General features: G+C 42.1%; 1 protein-coding gene across 3 annotated transcripts in view; it reads left to right on the top strand.

Annotated features, from left to right (window-relative positions):
- The first annotated feature begins 7,518 nt into the window (after positions 1-7,518).
- Positions 7,519-17,520, top strand: part of lrrcc1 (leucine rich repeat and coiled-coil centrosomal protein 1) — a 68,008-nt gene continuing 58,006 nt past the window's right edge. For 2 of the 3 annotated variants that reach the window (XM_078397258.1, XM_078397256.1), the window contains exons 1-5: positions 7,666-7,767; positions 9,340-9,436; positions 12,265-12,470; positions 14,217-14,282; positions 16,967-17,134. In XM_078397258.1, the coding sequence (XP_078253384.1) occupies positions 9,378-9,436; positions 12,265-12,470; positions 14,217-14,282; positions 16,967-17,134 (499 nt within the window). In that variant the 5' untranslated portion in view covers positions 7,666-7,767; positions 9,340-9,377. Of the gene's footprint in view, positions 7,549-7,665; positions 7,768-9,339; positions 9,437-12,264; positions 12,471-14,216; positions 14,283-16,966; positions 17,135-17,520 lie in introns of those variants that run through there. The other variant, XM_078397257.1, reaches the window with a different exon arrangement.

Here is a 17,520-nt window from a genome sequence, read left to right as displayed (position 1 = left end):
GATGAGTTGATGTTTGACTTTGTGGGATGAGCTTATAACAAGTTATATATATTATGCTTTAACAGAGTAGTGTACTCTGTAGTAATATTTCTTAGTATAACTTTCAGATACTAACGTCAGTAAACTTTTAATTGAATGAGCAACCTACCTATGAAATATAAGAGATAAAAACGGGTCTGGACCCGTTGGGTCCAAACCTCTCCTGCAGGCCCGGCAATCCTCCATCCAAACCTCTCCTGCAGGCCCGGCAACCCTCCCCCAACTCACGACCCGTGGACGCACAAACAAACAGACAAGATGGAAGTTTTAGTAATATACTAGACCAAGTGGACCTGTTGGGCCCAAACCTCTCCTGCATTGGTGCAGCACCTTCTCCTCTCCCCTCCCCCCTCCCCCTTCCTCCCCCCCACTCCATCACCCTCAACACTCCTTATCTTTCCCCCCTCCCTCCCTCCCTCCCTCCCTTGATAGATTTAAACTTTAAAATGTGAATAACTTAAAACATATAACACCAATTTCATTGAAACATCTTCCATCAGCACCAAAGGGATGACGGTGAGTAAGGTGGGCTGAAAATTGGCTATCGTGTACCGTTTTGGCTGTAGTTAATGAACAAACAAATGAGAGTTTTAATATATAGATACTAGACCAAATGGATCTGTCAGGTCCAAACCTCTCCTGCATTGGTACAGCAGCCCCATTTCCCCTCCATCCTCCCTCCCCCCTCCCCCATCACTCCTCCCCCCTCGGCCCAACCGTGGACCGGTTGGCAGGCGGGGAGTGCCGCCGCGGGCAGGCAAGGGGAAAAGGCACTGACTTCGGCCCCGTTTCTCCTGCGGGCCTCTCCTGCGGGCCAGGCGTGGAGCCGAAGCGTCTCCTGCAGCTCGGCTGCGATCTGCAGGGAATGGCGCGACAGCATGAACCCGTTGCCGGGCGGGAGTGTCTCCCGGGGCCGTGGGTGGGCGAGAGTGGACAGGGAGAAGGCACTAACCTCGGCCCCATTACTCCTTTGGGCCCGGTATGGAGCCGAAATCTCTCCTGCAGCTCGGCTGCGATCGGCGGGGACGGCCATCTTGTGAATCCTCTGCTGCCGTGCTGCACCATGGGAGGAAGGTCAGGCGCGGGGCACGCCGGGACAGGCACTGGTCCTCCCGGGGGGGGGGGGTGAGCGCATTTATTAAAGTTTATTGGGTAAATTGTTTTTAAAAAGTAACAAAAGTGGGTTTATTCAGAAACTAACTTCAGTAAACTTTTACTGAATGGTGAACAGGATGGGCCTAAGATTGTCGCACTGTCATGTACCGTTTTGGCTGTGTAGAGGGCAGGGTACACACATAAACATATACACACAAACAAACCGAGTTTAGTAATATATATATATAGATATATATAGATAGATGTTTAACATAAATTGTGAGATTATTAGAAAAGGAATATTACCTTGGAGGTTCATCAAGAATGTAGGTCACATCTAAGAATCAATTCTGGGCTAAGAAAGCACAAAATGATGATGCTAGTGTTGTGAGAAACTAGAGCCCTATAAAGATTATAACAAAGATGCAGAAAAATTCTTATCTACTGTAATAAATTGAAGTAGAGTTGAAATAGGGTCAGAGTGCAAATAATCCCATCAGTCAAGAGGTACAGAAGTTTGAAAACACATACCTTAAGATTCAAGGACAGTTTCTTCCCCGCTGTTATTAGGCAACTTAACTGTTCTCTCACCAGCTTGAGTGTGGTGCTGACCCATCTACCTCATTCGAGACCTTTGAACGATCTTTAAGTGGACTTTATCAGAAGTTATCTCGCTCTAAATGTTTATCCTTTACCTGTACACTGTGAATGGCTTGATTCTAATCATGTATGGTCTTTTGGTAGACACACAATGCTGGCATAACTCAGCGGGTCAGGCAGCATCTCGGGAGAGAAGGAATGGGTGACGTTTTGGGTCGAGACCCTTCTTCAGACTGATGTCAGGGGATGGGGCAGGACAAAAATAGGATGTAGTCGGAGACAGGAAGACTAGTGGGAGAACTGGGAAGGGGAGGGGATAGAGAGGGAAAGCAGGGACTATTTGAAGTTAGAGAAGTCAATGTTCATACCGCTGGGGTGTAAACTACCCAGGCGAAACATGAGGTGCTGTTCCTCCAATTTGCGCTGGGCCTCACTCTGACAATGGAGGAGACCCAGGACAGAAAGGTCAGATTGGGAACGGGAGGGGGAGTTGAAGTGCTGAGCCACCGGGAGATCAGGTAGGTTAAGACGGACTGAGCAGAGGTGTTCAGCGAAACGATCGCCGAGCCTGCGCTTGGTCTCACTGATGTCGAGAAATTGACACCTCGAACAGTGGAAACAGTAGATGAAGTTGAAGGAGGTGCAGATGAACCTCTACCTCACCTGGAAAGACTGTTTTGGTCCTTGGATGGAGTCGAGGGGGGAGGTAAAGGGACAGATGTTGCATCTCCTGTAGTTGCTGGGGAAAGTACCTGGGGCGGGGGTGGTTTGGGTGGGAAAGGACGAGTGGACCAGGGAGTTTCGGAGGGAAAGGTCTCTGCGGAAAGCAGAAAGGGTGGAGATGGGAAGATGTGGCCAGTAGTCGGATCCCATTGGAGGTGGCGGAAATGTTGGAGGATAACATGTTGTATGCAACAGCTGATGGGGTGGAAGGCGAGGACAAGGGGGACTCTGTCCTTGTTGCGAATAGGGGGAGGGGGTGCAAGAGCGGAGCTGCAGGATATTGAGGAGACCCTAGTGAGAGCCTCATCTATAATGGAAGAGGGGAACCCCCATTTCCTAAAGAATGAGGACATCTCCAATGCCCTTGTATGGAATACTTCATGCTGGGCGCAGATGCGGCGCAGACATCGAAATTGGGAGTAGGGGATAGAGTCTTTACAGGAAACAGGGTGGGAAGAAGTGTAGTCATGATAGCTATGGGAGTCAGTAGGTTTGTAGTAGATGTTGGTCACTCGTCTGTCTCCTGTGATGGAGACGGTGAGATCCAGAAACAGTAGGGAGATGTCAGAGATGGTCCAAGTAAATTTAAGAGCAGGATGAAAATTAGTTTTGAAATTTATTTTTTCCTACACATGTATAGTCTTTTGTTTGACAGGATAGCAAATCACAAAAGCTTTAAAAAAATACCTTGGTACACATGATAATAATAAACTAAACAAAACTTGGGAGAAAGGAGAAAACATCAAAATACAAGAAAAAGAAAAGTGAAGAAAGGAAGGCAACATATTGTCAGGAAAGAGGGGATGGTTAGCAGAAGAATACTATTCTATTACCTACTTTGAAAGATTCTTAACTTCACAAGGTCATTTGTATCTCAACCATATTTTCAAGTTGCCCTTGAAATATATACATATATAAAAAATAAAAAAAAATCTAAAATTAGAGTTGAATATGCACAAGAGACATTTAATTATTCAAAAGGAAGCAGAATTCAATAAATCTGCAAATTTTCAGTCCTCACGCCTCCACAATTTTAGTATTGTAACAAATCTCTTTTGGCAATTTAATTCTGCTAGAGTGGAAGTCTCTTACTTTAAAGGTCTTAAACTTAACCTTACTTGTTTTATGTTGCTTGCTGCATTACAGAGCACATGATATGCCAAGAGTAAATCTACAATCTCTTCATTAAGTAGATAATTTATTGTCTTTATAAAACCCATAAATTGCACATTCGGCAACTTGCCTTATCCTGTTCCGCATTTGGAAAATAAAGTTTGGCATAAACTTGTTGGTGAGAATCTGAGTTGAAATTTTCTTATAACTTTGTACTATTCTTCTCCCTAATGGTCCTCAAGTAATCTTGTCAGCCACTCAATGGTACACCCTTTGGGACGGACCATGACTGCAACAATGCATGAACAAACAGAAATGCATTGCCGCAATCCTCATTCAATATATTCATCAACTGAAATCAAACATAAAAAAGAATAAAAAAGTTATAGGCTGCTATCATTAAAAAACATTTAAGATAGGTACACGGATTGGACAGGTTTAGAGGGCAGACTAGTGTAGATGGGACATGTTAGTCGGTGTGGGCAAGTTGGGCCGAAGATCTTGTTTCCACACTGTATAACTCTCTCACAACTCTGAATTTTGCTGGCAAGCGAACACAATCAAATACTTGCTCCAACACGGTCATTGCTCCCATCGGGCAGAAGGTACAGAAGCTATAAAGTGTGTACCGCCAGACTCTTGAACAGCTTCTTCCCCTTTGTTATCAGGCTTCTGAACAGTTCTTCCATAAGCTAAAGTACTGCCCGATTCACCTATACCCCATTGCAGACTTTAAACTTTGCCAATGGAACGGGAGCACTACAATGCGGAAATCTATATGCTGTACTCTGTATCATCCCCTATGTTCTATCTATTATACTTGAGATTGGCTTGATGGTATTTATGTGTAGTATTATCTGAGTTGATTGGATAGTATGCAAAACAAAGCTTTTCACTGTACCTTGGTACACTTGACAATAATTAACCTAAACCTAAAGTAACCCAGGATTACACATCAATAAAAATAAGAAGGATGTGAGAAGCTGTAATGAAAAAGTAAGGAGTTTACTGATGCAGCATAAAAAGCTTCTCAAAGCAACACATGCTATGTTATCTTTCATGAACTACTCTGTAAAAAATGTTTCTTAATACCCCAGAAGAAGTTGACAAACACTCCAGAATATTAGACAAAGGTGGAGAGGCAGAGGCAACAAGGGATTTAATTCCATTTGAAACTTGGATGGCTTAAAGCATGTTACCAATGGTGGGGAGGGTGCACAAGAAGTTAGAGAGGTGTGAAATGGATTTTGGGAGCATAGTAGAGTTGAGGAAGATTATTTTGTGAACTCAAAGTAAAATAATCAGAAATGTGAATAGAATGATGAACATTTTGGGAAATGTTGAAGGGTCTGAAGCTAATGCACATTAATAAAGACAGGTCTGATGGGAAAGTTGACTGGATTTGGTTATGATATGTGCAGCAGTAAAAGCCTGCATGGAAAAAAGAACCCGAGTTAGCACTGTAGAGTTGAGGAAGATTATTTTGTGAATTCAAAGTAAAATAATCAGAAATATGAACAGAATGATGAGAATTTCAGAAAACGTTATAAAGAGTCTGAACATACTGTAGATTAATAAAGATTGGAATGATGGGAAAGTTGACTGGATTTGGATATAATCAAATACCCGAGTTACCACTTGACATCAATGACCTCTCATCAGAATGGAAGTCATCGACATGTAGCTTAACATCGCTATTTCTCATCTACATGCTGACCTTGGCAATGTCATTCAAAGCATATAATCAATTTTGACTGATATCACGGCAATGCACATTTTCATCTCATCAGTGTCCCTTTCAACACCTCTAATGTCTATAAATTGTCTGCCTGCCTGTCTGGCATCTAGTACTGAATTAATGGAAATTTCCTCAAACTAAAGGTAGGGATGAGAGCAGCTGTGGTCTTCCATCTCCATGACAAACTCAATTATCCAGACAAAAGCTCCATGGTAACTGTCTGAAGTTTAACTCATCTGTTCGCAATCTTCTTGATAAATTGACTCTGCGATAGAATTCTAACAAAACAAATGAAACACAAAGAACACCTAAGATGAAGAGGTTTAGTTTAGTTAAAGATACAGCACGGAAACAGGCCCTTCGGCCCACCAAGTCCGCGCTGACCAGCGATACCCGCACACTAACATTAGGGATAATTTACAATCTTTACCAAAGCCATTTAACATACAAACTTGTACATCTTTGGCGTGTGGGAGGTAACCGGAGTATCCGGGGAAAACGCATGTGGCCACAGAGAGAACGTTCAAACGCTATATATACAGCACCCATGGTCAGGATCGAACCTGGGTGTCTGCCGCCATAAGGCAGTAACTTTACTGTTGCGTCAGACTGCTGTCTTAAGAGGATTTATTGAGAAGTACCTTTCATTCATTGAAGTCTAGAAGAGTAATTATCATTTGAAAACAAATACAATTTTTGGGGGGTGGTCACGATAAGCTGAGAAGTTGGTTCCTTTGGAGCTAACCTGGAGGTAGGAGAACAGTCTCAGAGTAGTGTTGCCTAATTAAGATGGAGATGAAGAGGACATTTTTCTCTCAGGGGGGGTTGTGAATATTTATAATTCCTAATCCAGGGAATTATAGATGCTTGGTCACTCAATATACTTAAGTCTGAAATATATTTTTGGACTATAGAGAAGTCAAGAGTTATGAAGAATAGGGAGGAAAGTCGAGTTGAGTCTAAGACAAAAAACAAAAAAAAACAAAAAGACAAACGGACTGCAGGTGAGCCACAGTTGCTGCGCAGCGCCGCCACACGAACTCTGGTCCTCGATTCACCTACTCTATTCTGGGCAAGAGAATCTGTGCATCTACCTGATCTATTTCTCTCATGATTTGATTTACCTCTCTCAGATCACCCCTCATCCTCCTGCGCTCCAAGGAATAGAGTCCCAGCCTACTCAACCTCTGCCTATAGTTCAGACCCTCTAGCCCTGGCAACATCCTCATAAATTTACTGTACCCTTTCCAGCTTGACAACGTATTTCCTAAGACATGGTGCCCAGAACTGAACACAATACTCTAAATGCGGCCTCACCAACATCTTATACAACTGCAACATGACCTTCCAACTTCTATACTCAATACTCTGATGAAGACCAATTTGCCAAAAGCCTTTTTGACCAACCTATCTACCTGCGATTCAACCTTCAGAAACAATGCACCTACACTCCTTGATCCCTTTGTTCTACAACACTCCCCAGAGCCCGACCATTCACTGTGTAGTTCCTGCCCATGTTATCACAAAATGCTGGAGTAACTCAGCGGGTCAGGCAGCATCTCTGGAGATAAGGAATGGGTGGCGTTTCAGGCCGAGACCCTTCTTCAGACTGATGTCATGGGGGGCGGGACAAAGAAAGGAAGACAGTGGGATAACTGGGAAGGGGAAGAGAGGGACAGAGGAGCTATCTAAAGTTAGAGAAGCCAATGTTCAAACCGCTGGGCTGTAGCCCATGTTAGACTTCCTAAAATGCATAAATTTGAACTACCGGAGTACCTATTTCATGCATAAGTGAGTCTGACATACCTATAAGTAGATCTTATGTACATTTGGTCATATTTTTTCCCCTATAGCTGCTACACAAACATAATAATCTGCATTACTTTGAACTACTGAAGTGTCTACTACACGCATTATAAATACAGCGAGGGGGAGGATGGACGAGTCTGGTGGTGGTGGCAGTATCATGATGTTGGAAATTGTGGAGAGTCTGAAGGGTCTCGACCCGAAACGTCGCCCATTCCTTCTCTCCTGAGATGCTGCCTGACCCGCTGAGTTATTCCAGCATTTTGTGAATAAATGCCTTCGATTTGTACCAACATCTGCAGTTATTTTCTTACACTGCATTGGAGGAACGTGGTGCGGTGAATGGCGAGGATGCGGATGCGGATGCGGAGGGAGTGTGTGTGTGGGGCATACCTGAGGAAGAGTGTCGACCCGAAACGTTTTATGCCTGAGCCGTTGAGTTACTTTTGTGTCTCGGATAAAGGGGGTCAGCCGTGCTAGCGAGTGGGGCGGAACTTATGTGCGGGTCGCGGGGGGAAGCTTGGGGCGTCCGGACAGCGCGCGCGCGGAGAGGCGCCGAGTTTGAACGGTTGGACCGTTGGAGGGGGCGGGTGTCCCCCCCTCAATCCTCCCCCCGGCGGTTGCCATGGAGACGCGGCGGCACCGGCGACCGGGTAAGATGGCGGCTGCGCTCTGCTGGCGTTTAGTTCAGACAGACGCAAAAAGCTGGAGTAACTCAGCGGGACAGGGCACCCAGTTTTGTTTGCGTCTATCGTCCGTTTAAAACAGCATCTGCAGTTCCTCCTTGCACATGGGGTTTAGTTTAGCTTATTTTCAGAGATACAGCGCAACAACAACAACAAAACTAGCCCTTCGACAATATAGTGTAAAGAGGAACTGCAGACGCTGGGTTGCACCGAAGATAGGCACAAAATGCTGGTCTAACTCAGCGGGACAGGCAGCATCTCTGGAGAAAAAGAACAGGTGACTTTTAGGGTCGAGACCCTTCTTCTGAAATGTCACCCATTCCTTCTCTCCAGAGATGCTGCCTGTCCTGCTGAATTACTCCAGCTTTTTGTGTCTATCTTCAGTAATATGTATTAGTCTGTGAGACCCTCTCTCACTGCTTTCCCTTGTGTGATTTCTGCTGCTCTTCCATCTTCTTCTGACCCAGACTGTCTGAAGAAATGTCCCAACCTGAAATATTACCTACCCATGTTTAGCTTAGCATAGTTTAGAGATACAGTGCGGAAACAGGCCCTTCGTCCCACTGAGTCCACGCCGACCAGCGATCCCCATGCACTAGCACTATCTTACACACAGGGGACAATTTACACTTTTACCATAGCCAATTACCCTACAAACCTGTATGTCTTTGGAGTGTGGGATGAAACCGGAGCACCTGGAGAAAGCCCAGGCGTTCACAGGGAGAACGTACAAATTCCATGCAAACAGCACCCGTAGTCAGGATCGAACCCGGGTCTCTGGTGGTGTAAGGTGGTGTAAGGTAGCAACTCTACTGCTGTGCCACCATACCGCCAAGGGAGCGGCCAGTAGTCTGGACAGATAACCCTCAGGCGGAAGGAAAAACCAAGGCAACGATCCCACGTGGCCCATGGACATTTCACGTCGCAAGTTCAATTGTGACGTGGAGTGGAATTGGGCCATTCACTCTACTCCGCCATTCAATCATGGTTGATCTCTGCCTCCTAATCCCATTTTCCTGCCTTCTCCCCAGAACCTTTGACACCCGTTCTAATCAAGAATTTGCCTATAGTTTAGTGTAGTTTATTGTCACGTGTACTGTGGTTTTTTGTTGCGTGCTATCCAGTCAGTGGGAAGACTATGCATAATTTCAATCAAACAGTGTTCAGATACAGGATCAAGAGAATAATGTTTAGTGCAAGATAAAGTCCAGTAAAGACCATTTAAAGATAGTCCAAGGATCTCCAATGGGGTAGATGGTAGGTCAGGACCGCTCTCTAGCCTGATAATAGCTGAGGAGAAACTGTCCTAAATCTGAAGGTATGTGTTTTCCAACTTCTGTACCTCTTGCCTGATAGGAGAGAGGAGAAGAGGTACAGAGGTTTGAAGTACTTCCTGTTTGTACATCTTTTGCCTCTTCCTCTATGATTTAGTTCTGCTGGTGAGGCAGAACAAATGTAAGGGTGAGGTTTCTATTACTGTCGTGGGATGAAGCTTCTCAGTCAGATAAATTGACCTTTCTTTTTCCCTTCTCTGAATAGGTTTCAAATTACTGAGATGAACCATATAATGAAAGCAAATGGCTCAAAGTGATCAAACGTCTAAAGAACTGTGTCTAATTGACAGGGCTATCACCAGGTACTTTTTTTTAGTCTTTAGTCTTGCATATCTTTATTGAATTAAAGAGTACAAAGCACTTAAGTTTGCAAATTTATTTGAATTTCTTGTATCTTAAAGTAACTTTGCAGCTGTTCAGTAGAATGTTTCACTTGAAAACCATGTGTAAGCAGATATTTGTACATTTAATTTCAAATGTGGATTTGAAGTAATTAAAATGTTAAGGAAAACAATTCTCTGGATGCATACCATTTCTTGTAAATTAATGGCAGGAACTGGAATTGAATGATAATTTCTCCATTCAGTAATAGCATACGCTGTTTTCTCTTGTGCTTTTTTTCAACTTGGGTGAGTTCTTTCTCTCAGCTTTTGAAGTCTGAGTGGAAATGATATACTTATTTTCCTGGGGCAAAATGGCTATCCAGTTGGCTAGTTCAGCGTATGTAGATGAACTTCAGGGTAAGGTAAAACCAATTATTGGTAGATCAGCAGATGGTGCTTTTTGAGGACATAATCGATAGAGCAATGGGAATTGAGGTTTTGGTTTTGCAGAACAATTTTATTCACAGTTATTTGTGATAAAATGTAAATCAAATAACAACTTAGCTTTGGGAGATACTGGGAATGTGGAGCAGGAGCAGAGTATTTCATTTCTCTGCTCCTGGAATCGAGCTGACCCCAATTAGGATACAATGCCACTAAGTAGACTTTTTTCTTTTATTTCCTGTTGTATCAAAGCCACAGTTCAATTAAGTTTACGATTTGGATTAACTTGGTGGTTCAATATGCTATCATATAGCATGGAACAATCCTGTTAAATTGACCAATCTTAATCATTGTATGGGAAGAGAATATGCAATTTTTGGGGGTAGTTTCTGGAGATCTAAGTAATCCAGTTGATGTTTACTGTTAGAGGATGGTAGTGAACCTTCTTCATATGGGTTGTGCAAGTTTTACTTTATGTAGAACAGGCCACCCATTTAAAGGAGTGATTTGTTCCAGGTTCTTGAGCTAAAACAACCTGTGAATTCTGCGGCTACTTTGCATTATTCATATTAGCAGAATAACATCTGATAGTCTGGTCCGAATTTAGACCATCAAGTGTAACCTTACATCCAGTAACATCTATCTGCCTATACTTCCCTCCTGAATATAAGGGCACACATTAACACTTTTGGTCTTGCAATTAAATCATGTATCCTGAAAAGTGTTTAACGATGCAGTGGGTGAGTGACAGTTTCAATTTTTCCTTTTGACCTTTCCCTTTACCACTTGGGCACCATCTTTCAATTTTAAATAATTCTTATTTCATTCAATATCTCCGGGTGCTCTGGTTCCCTCCCACATCCCAAAGATGTGTGGGTTTATATGTTAATAGGCCTTTGTAAAATTGACCCTAGTATGTAGGAAGTGGATGCGAAAGTGGGATAACAAAACTAGTGTATACGGGTAATTGATGGTCAGCATGGACTCGATGGATTGAAGGTCTGTATAACTAAACTAAACATTTCCTGCTTTCCTATCAAAAGACACCCTATCCTTGTCTGGTATGTACTTAAATGTACTTAAATGTGTCTTTGAGGTTAATTCATTAATCCCACTCCAAACCTATCTATCCTCTGTTTTCTTCACAATCTCATCCTTCATTTGTCTAAGTCTTCACCCATCCATTGACAATGTTATAATACAGACTACATCCCAAAGCCTTTATAATTGATTAAAATGTTTGGTGTTCACCACACACATGCCCTTCTCACAAGCATCTGTTTCTTCAATGCCCTCCAATTTACTGTTTGCCCTTCTCTCAAAGATGCCAATCTGCATCATAACTGAAGTCCAACCTTGCTGTTCTGCATTTCCAGATGTATTCTTAACTTCAGTAATTTAGTCTAGTACTGCGACTATCTGTCACTTCCATTTGCCAGGAACAAAAATATATGTGTAGGGAGGAAATGCAGATGCTGGTAAATTTCCCCGGTGTGGGACGAATAAAGGAATATATAAACAGAAGATAGATATAAAAAGCTGGAGGAGCTCAGTGGGACGGGCAGCATCTCTGCAGAGAAGGAATGGGTGATGTTTTGGGTTGAGACCCTTCTTCAGACTAGTTAGGGAAAAGGGAAACGAGAGATAAAGACGAAGATTTAGAGAGTTAAAGAACAATGAATGAAAGATATGCAAAAAAGTAAAGATGATAAAGGAAACAGGCCATTGTTAGCTGTTTGTTGGGTAAAAATGAGAAACTGGTACGACTTGGGTGGAGGGGGCGGGGGGGGGGGGGGAATAGAGAGAGAGGGAATGCCGGGGTTACATGAAGTTAGAGAAATTAATATTCATACCACTGGGCTGTAAGCTGCCCAAGCAAAATATGAGATGCTGTTCCTATGATTTGCATTTAGCCTCACTCTGACAATGGAGGAGAAATATATGGGTGTTTAGATTTCCCACTAGACACTGCCGAATGCATCATAAAGCTATTGGAAGTCATTCTCTGGCAGCAATTGGGTAAATAAGAACTGAACGATGTGAGGGAAGTCCAATTCAACTGTGTGACAACAAAGAGGCATTTTTGGAGGAGGGATTTGATTAACCATATCAATGTTGGAGATGTTTCAAAAGGAATGAGAAAATATAATATACCTTTGACATTGTCAGAAATGACATTTAGATTCAGCATTATTGTTTGCCTGACAATGATTTCACCCATTAATGGTACAAGATTTATAAAATAAAATATTCTGAAGATTTTAAAATGTACAGCTATTTGCTGGTGAAATACTGATATGTCTGTGTGTTAGCAGCATTTACAGTATCTTCTTAATGAACTTATGCTTTCCTTTCTTCAATAGCTTGCTGGCTGTACCCTTAAGCCCGAAGATTCGATCATTGAATGTTCACTACAATCAGATCACGAGAATTCAGGGCCTTGGACAATTATGGCAGTTGCAGCATCTCGATCTCTCCTCCAATAAGATTACTCGTATTGAAGGATTAGAGAACCTTGTAGCTTTGCGTACACTAAATCTCTCCTGTAACTTTATAACAAAAGTGGAAGGTTTGTATATCCGCTGCATTGATTTTTTTTTTCACAGCCACAGGTATTGTTGGGATTAGTTTTGTTTAGTCTAGAGATATAGCGCAGAAACAGGTCATTTGGCCCACCGAGTCTGTGCCGACCAATGAGCCAGTCATGGGGGGATCCGTACAGCCAGCACCCGTGGTCAGGATTGAACCTGAGTCTCTTGCTCTGTAAGACATTAACTCTTCTGTTGTGCCACCGTACTGCCCTGTGATATGCTAATTTGATTTCCTCAATTTAGAAGACTTTGTTTGGCCACCAGAAAAAAACCCCACAGCAATTCAATGCACTTTTTTGTGAAATTCAATGCATCTCTTTCTGGAATAAATATTTTAAAAGGTTAAAGAGTAGCAAGGTAATGCTAGAGCACATTTAAGAAGAAACATTTGAGAATCTAGGTCCTATTTCCCTGTTTGGAGGAAATTGTGAGGTATTCAAAATCGAAAGTTTAAGAGTTTAAGATCTTTTAAATTGTGATAAATCATTTTTTAATATACTATTTTATAGGATGTGGATGTTGCTGGCAATGCTAGCATTTAATATCTACCACATTTGTCTATTGTGGAAGTTAAATGTCAATCACATTGGTGGGTCTGAAGTTACACAATGGGCACATTGGGCATGGTTAGCAAATTTTCTTCCCTGAATTATGTCAATGAGTCAGATGGACTTTTACAACACTTTACTAATGCTCATATTTAATTATGTTAGAGAAGGAGGCTATTTGGCATGTTAAGTCCATGCGACCTCAAAGCTATCCCATCAATATCATTCCTTCGCGTAATTCCCTACAACATATTCTCTTTCACATGTGCAGTAAGTTCCCCTCGAAGCCCCCATCCATCTGATATAAAGCAACAAATTAGTCGACCAGCCAACATGTTGTTGGGATGTGGGACGAATCGCAGTTAGCCAGGAGGGGACAGTGGCGCAGCAGTAGAGTTGTTGCTGTACAGTGCCGGAAACCAGGGTTTCATCCTGACTACGGGTGCTGTCTGCAGGGTTTGCACGTTCTCCCTGTGTGGGTTTCCCCCGGATGCTCCGGTTTCTTCCCACACTCCAAAGACGTGCAGGGTAATTGGCGTCTTAAAATTGTAAATTGTCTCTAGTGTGTGGGATAGTGTTAGTGTACGGTCGGTGGGCCGAAGGGCCTGTTTTCATGCTGTATAAAGACTAAAGTCAGGAGAATCACGTGGTAACAAAGAGAATGTGAAAATTGCACCCAGACAGCACCAAATGCCAGGGTCAAATCTGAGTAATTGAAGCTATGGGACAGCAGCACTATCTCCAACATTGCCCATCTTTCATACAATCGGAACAGTAGACCAGGAACTCGACTAAACCAATCCTTGAATTATATAACCATCCTGACCAACAAAGACTGTTTCCGCTACTCGCTGTACCCCAGAACCATCCCTGTTTGGAATCCTTTGCCACCGCATATAAAATCTGCTGCCTATAGTAAATCTTTTAAACTGTTGCTTGCAAACACTAAATTTTAAATCTGCAACTGCATGCTTGAGGGACTGCATGTTTTTACCCCAACAGCGGCGGTTGGTGCAGTATCAACAAGACAAGACAAGACAGCTCATCGTAACAAGAATTCAAATTCATGAAATAATGAATTGAATTCCAAATGAATGTTTTCTATAGATAGTAACTGTGCTGTGTAGTTATCAAACGTGGAGTTGACAACTAAGTTAACTATTGTTCTGTCTTTAGGACTTAATGGACTTATCAATTTATCTCGATTGAATTTATCATACAATCACATTACAGACTTAAGTGGTAAGTAAGGATTCTCTTGCAACGTCAAACTCAATTATAATTTAGAGCAAAAAAATGTTTTTTGCTCAATATTCCAGCATTTGCAGTTTCTTAAGTCTCAATTATAATCTTAATTAACAGACATTGCTGTTGTGCCTGTGGTGTCATTTTAAATTCATTTGAATTATGGTTGATTATATTTTACTCCCTTGTCGTTAATTTTTTTTTTTAATCTGCAATTTTATTTTCCTGCCTAACCCGCTTTGTTAGAAGTGTAACCACAAATATTTTAATCTATCTTCCTGTCTCCACCTAATTCTTCCTTTGTCCCGCCCCTGACATCAGTCTGAAGAAGGGTCTCAACCTGAAACGTCACCCATTCATTCTCTCCTGAGATGCTGCCTGACCTGCTGAGTTACTCCAGCATTTTGTGAACAAATATTTTAATTATTGTTTTGTTTCTCCTCTTTACCAGTTTTTAATTTTTGGATTTAAATGTTAAAATTATGAAAAAAAGAGTAATGATGCTATCAACTTACCAATTTTAAATGTGTTGTCTTAAACAGTAGGTTGTATTTTTGCTGATTTATAGCATGTATGTGAAATATTTGTGGGTTCCATCTGGCGCTTCATATATAGTCATACAGCACGGAAACAGGCCTTTCGGCCCAACTGCTCATGCTGACCAAAATGCCTCATCTAAACTTGTCCCACCTGCCTGCGTTTCCCCCGTATCTTTCTAAACCTTTCCTATTTGTGTACTTGTCCAAATGACAGTCCCAGTCTATATTGGGAAAGTTAAAATCCCCTACTATAACAACCTTATTAGTCTTGCAGCTGATTAGACTCTCTTGGCATATTTGGTCTTCCAATTCTCGTAGACTATTTTGGGGCCTATAATACTCTTCCAACAAAGTGATCATCCCCTTTTTATTTCTCGCCCATATAGCCTCACAATATATGAGTATGTTTACTTTTTCTCATTTGCTATGCCTCAATTTTCTACAATATCCTCTCTTATGAATGAAAGAGATGCAAAAAAGTAACGATGATGAAGGGAGCAGGACATTGTTAGCTGTTTCCTAGGTGAGAATGAGAAGCTGGTGCGACTTGCGTGAGGGAGGGATGGAGAGAGAGGGAATGTTCATACCACTGGGTTGTAAGTTATCCAAGCAATGTGAGATGCTGTTCCTCCAATTTGTGCTTAGCCTCAGTCTGACAATGGAGGAGGCCTAGGACAAAAAGGTCAGTGTGGGAAGGGGAATTAAAGTGTTTGGCAACCGAGAGATGAGGTAGGTCCAGGCGGACAGAGTGAAGGTGTTCAGCGAAACAATTCCCCATTCTACGTTTGGTCTTGCCGATGTACAAGAGTCCACATCTTGAACAACGGATACTGTAGATGAGGTTTGGGGAGGTGCAAGTGAACCTCTGCCTAACCTGAAAGGACTGTCTGGGTCCCTGGACAGAGTCGAGGGAGGAGATTTAGGGACAGGTGTTGCATCTCCTGCCGTTGTAGGAGAAGTTACCTGGGGAGTGGGTGGTTTTGGTGAGAAGGGTTGAGTTAACCATGCAGTTGCAAAGGGAATGGTCTCTGCGGATGGCAGAAAGGGGTGAAGATGGGAAGATGCAGCTCGTGGTGGGATCCCATTGGAGGTGGTGTAAATGTCGGAGGATTATGTGCTGTATGCGACGTCTGATGGGGTGAAAGGTAAGGACTAGAGGGACTCTGTCCCTGTTGCGAATAGGGGGAGGGGGAGCAAGGGCGGTGCTCCAAGGTACCGAGGAGACACGAGTGACGGCCTCATCTATGTCAGAAGAGGGGAATGACATCTCGGATGTCCTGGTATGGAACACCTCATCTTGGGTGCAGTTGCGTCGTAGACGGAGGAATTGGGAATAGAAGATAGTCTTTGGAGGAGGCAGGGTGGGAAGAAGTGTAGTCAAGATTGTTGTGGTAGTTAGTGGGTTTGTAATAGATGTCAGTCGATAGTCTATCTCCTGTGATGGAGATGGTGAGATCAAGAAAGGGGAGGGAGGTGTCAGAGATGGTCCACGTGAATTTGAGTCCAAGATGGAAATTGGTGGTGAAGTTCCTTTATCATCGTTACCTTTTTGCATAGCCTGAAGAAGGGTCTCAACCCGAAACGTCACCCATTCCTTCTCTCCAGAGATGGTGCCTGCCCCGCTGAGTCACTCCAGCATTTTGTGTCTATCGCAACCATCCTTTGAGCGTGGAACGTCCTATTTCTGTATGCGGAGGAAGAAGATAAATAAATATTGATATGATTTAGTCCTCATCAGCACCATTCATAATAATATTATGGAGATATGGTTACCATATCTAATTGTTTTGTGTATTTTTCATTTTCATTTCATTATGGATAAAATCAACTTAATAGACATCTATCATAATGGAATCCAGTCATAACCTGGGAACATTCTGTAGATTATAAAGTAATTATATGTCCTGAAATACATGGGTCTTGAACAGTTGTATCATGAAGTCATTAAAGCAGAGTCCATCAATCGTACTGAAAAGGAATTAGCTATTAGAACACAAGGAAGGAATATAAACTGAAAGACAGGATAAAAGGGTTTTATATAATGTGTGAAGGAAAATGTTTATTCAAATAGTCCAAATGGATTTTCTTTATGGAAAAATAATGAGATGTTTCTGCTTATTTTCTTCCTTGTCTTCATTACAGGCTTCTTACAACTTCATGATATTGGTCACAAGTTGAGTGTCCTAGATCTTCATAGTAATTGCATCAGCAACTTCAAACATTTGCTGCAATGTATGGTGGGCCTATGCTTCTTAACAGATCTGACTCTAGAGAAAGATGGAAGGGACAATCCAGTATGTCAAACAGCAGGTATTATATTCATACCATCATATAATATTGCTAATATAGATTAACTCTTGGAGATGAAGTCAAACACTCAGCTTTGTATTTAACTTTTTTAAATAATTGAGGATGTTTTGCTGTGGAAAATACCTTGGTTAATTAAACTTAATACTGTGCCTGACTCCTTTCTTATTCTCTTGATTTAATGTCTTACTGTTCGGCTGAACTAAAAGACCACTACTCCATATACTCTATAACCTTGACTCTTATTTTTATATTATCTATTCAAAACGGATATAACAAGGACTCAAAGACTCGAGCGTAAGTGATCGCTTATGTAAAAAAGAATAAACAAACAGATGAAGTATCTATAATAATACCAAGCTAATTTATGTCTTTTTGCAAAGATACAG

This window comes from Rhinoraja longicauda, chromosome 4 (assembly GCF_053455715.1).
Source record: "Rhinoraja longicauda isolate Sanriku21f chromosome 4, sRhiLon1.1, whole genome shotgun sequence".
In the NCBI taxonomy this organism is placed as follows: domain Eukaryota; kingdom Metazoa; phylum Chordata; class Chondrichthyes; order Rajiformes; family Arhynchobatidae; genus Rhinoraja; species Rhinoraja longicauda.
This window is presented reverse-complemented; position numbering and strand designations above follow the sequence as displayed.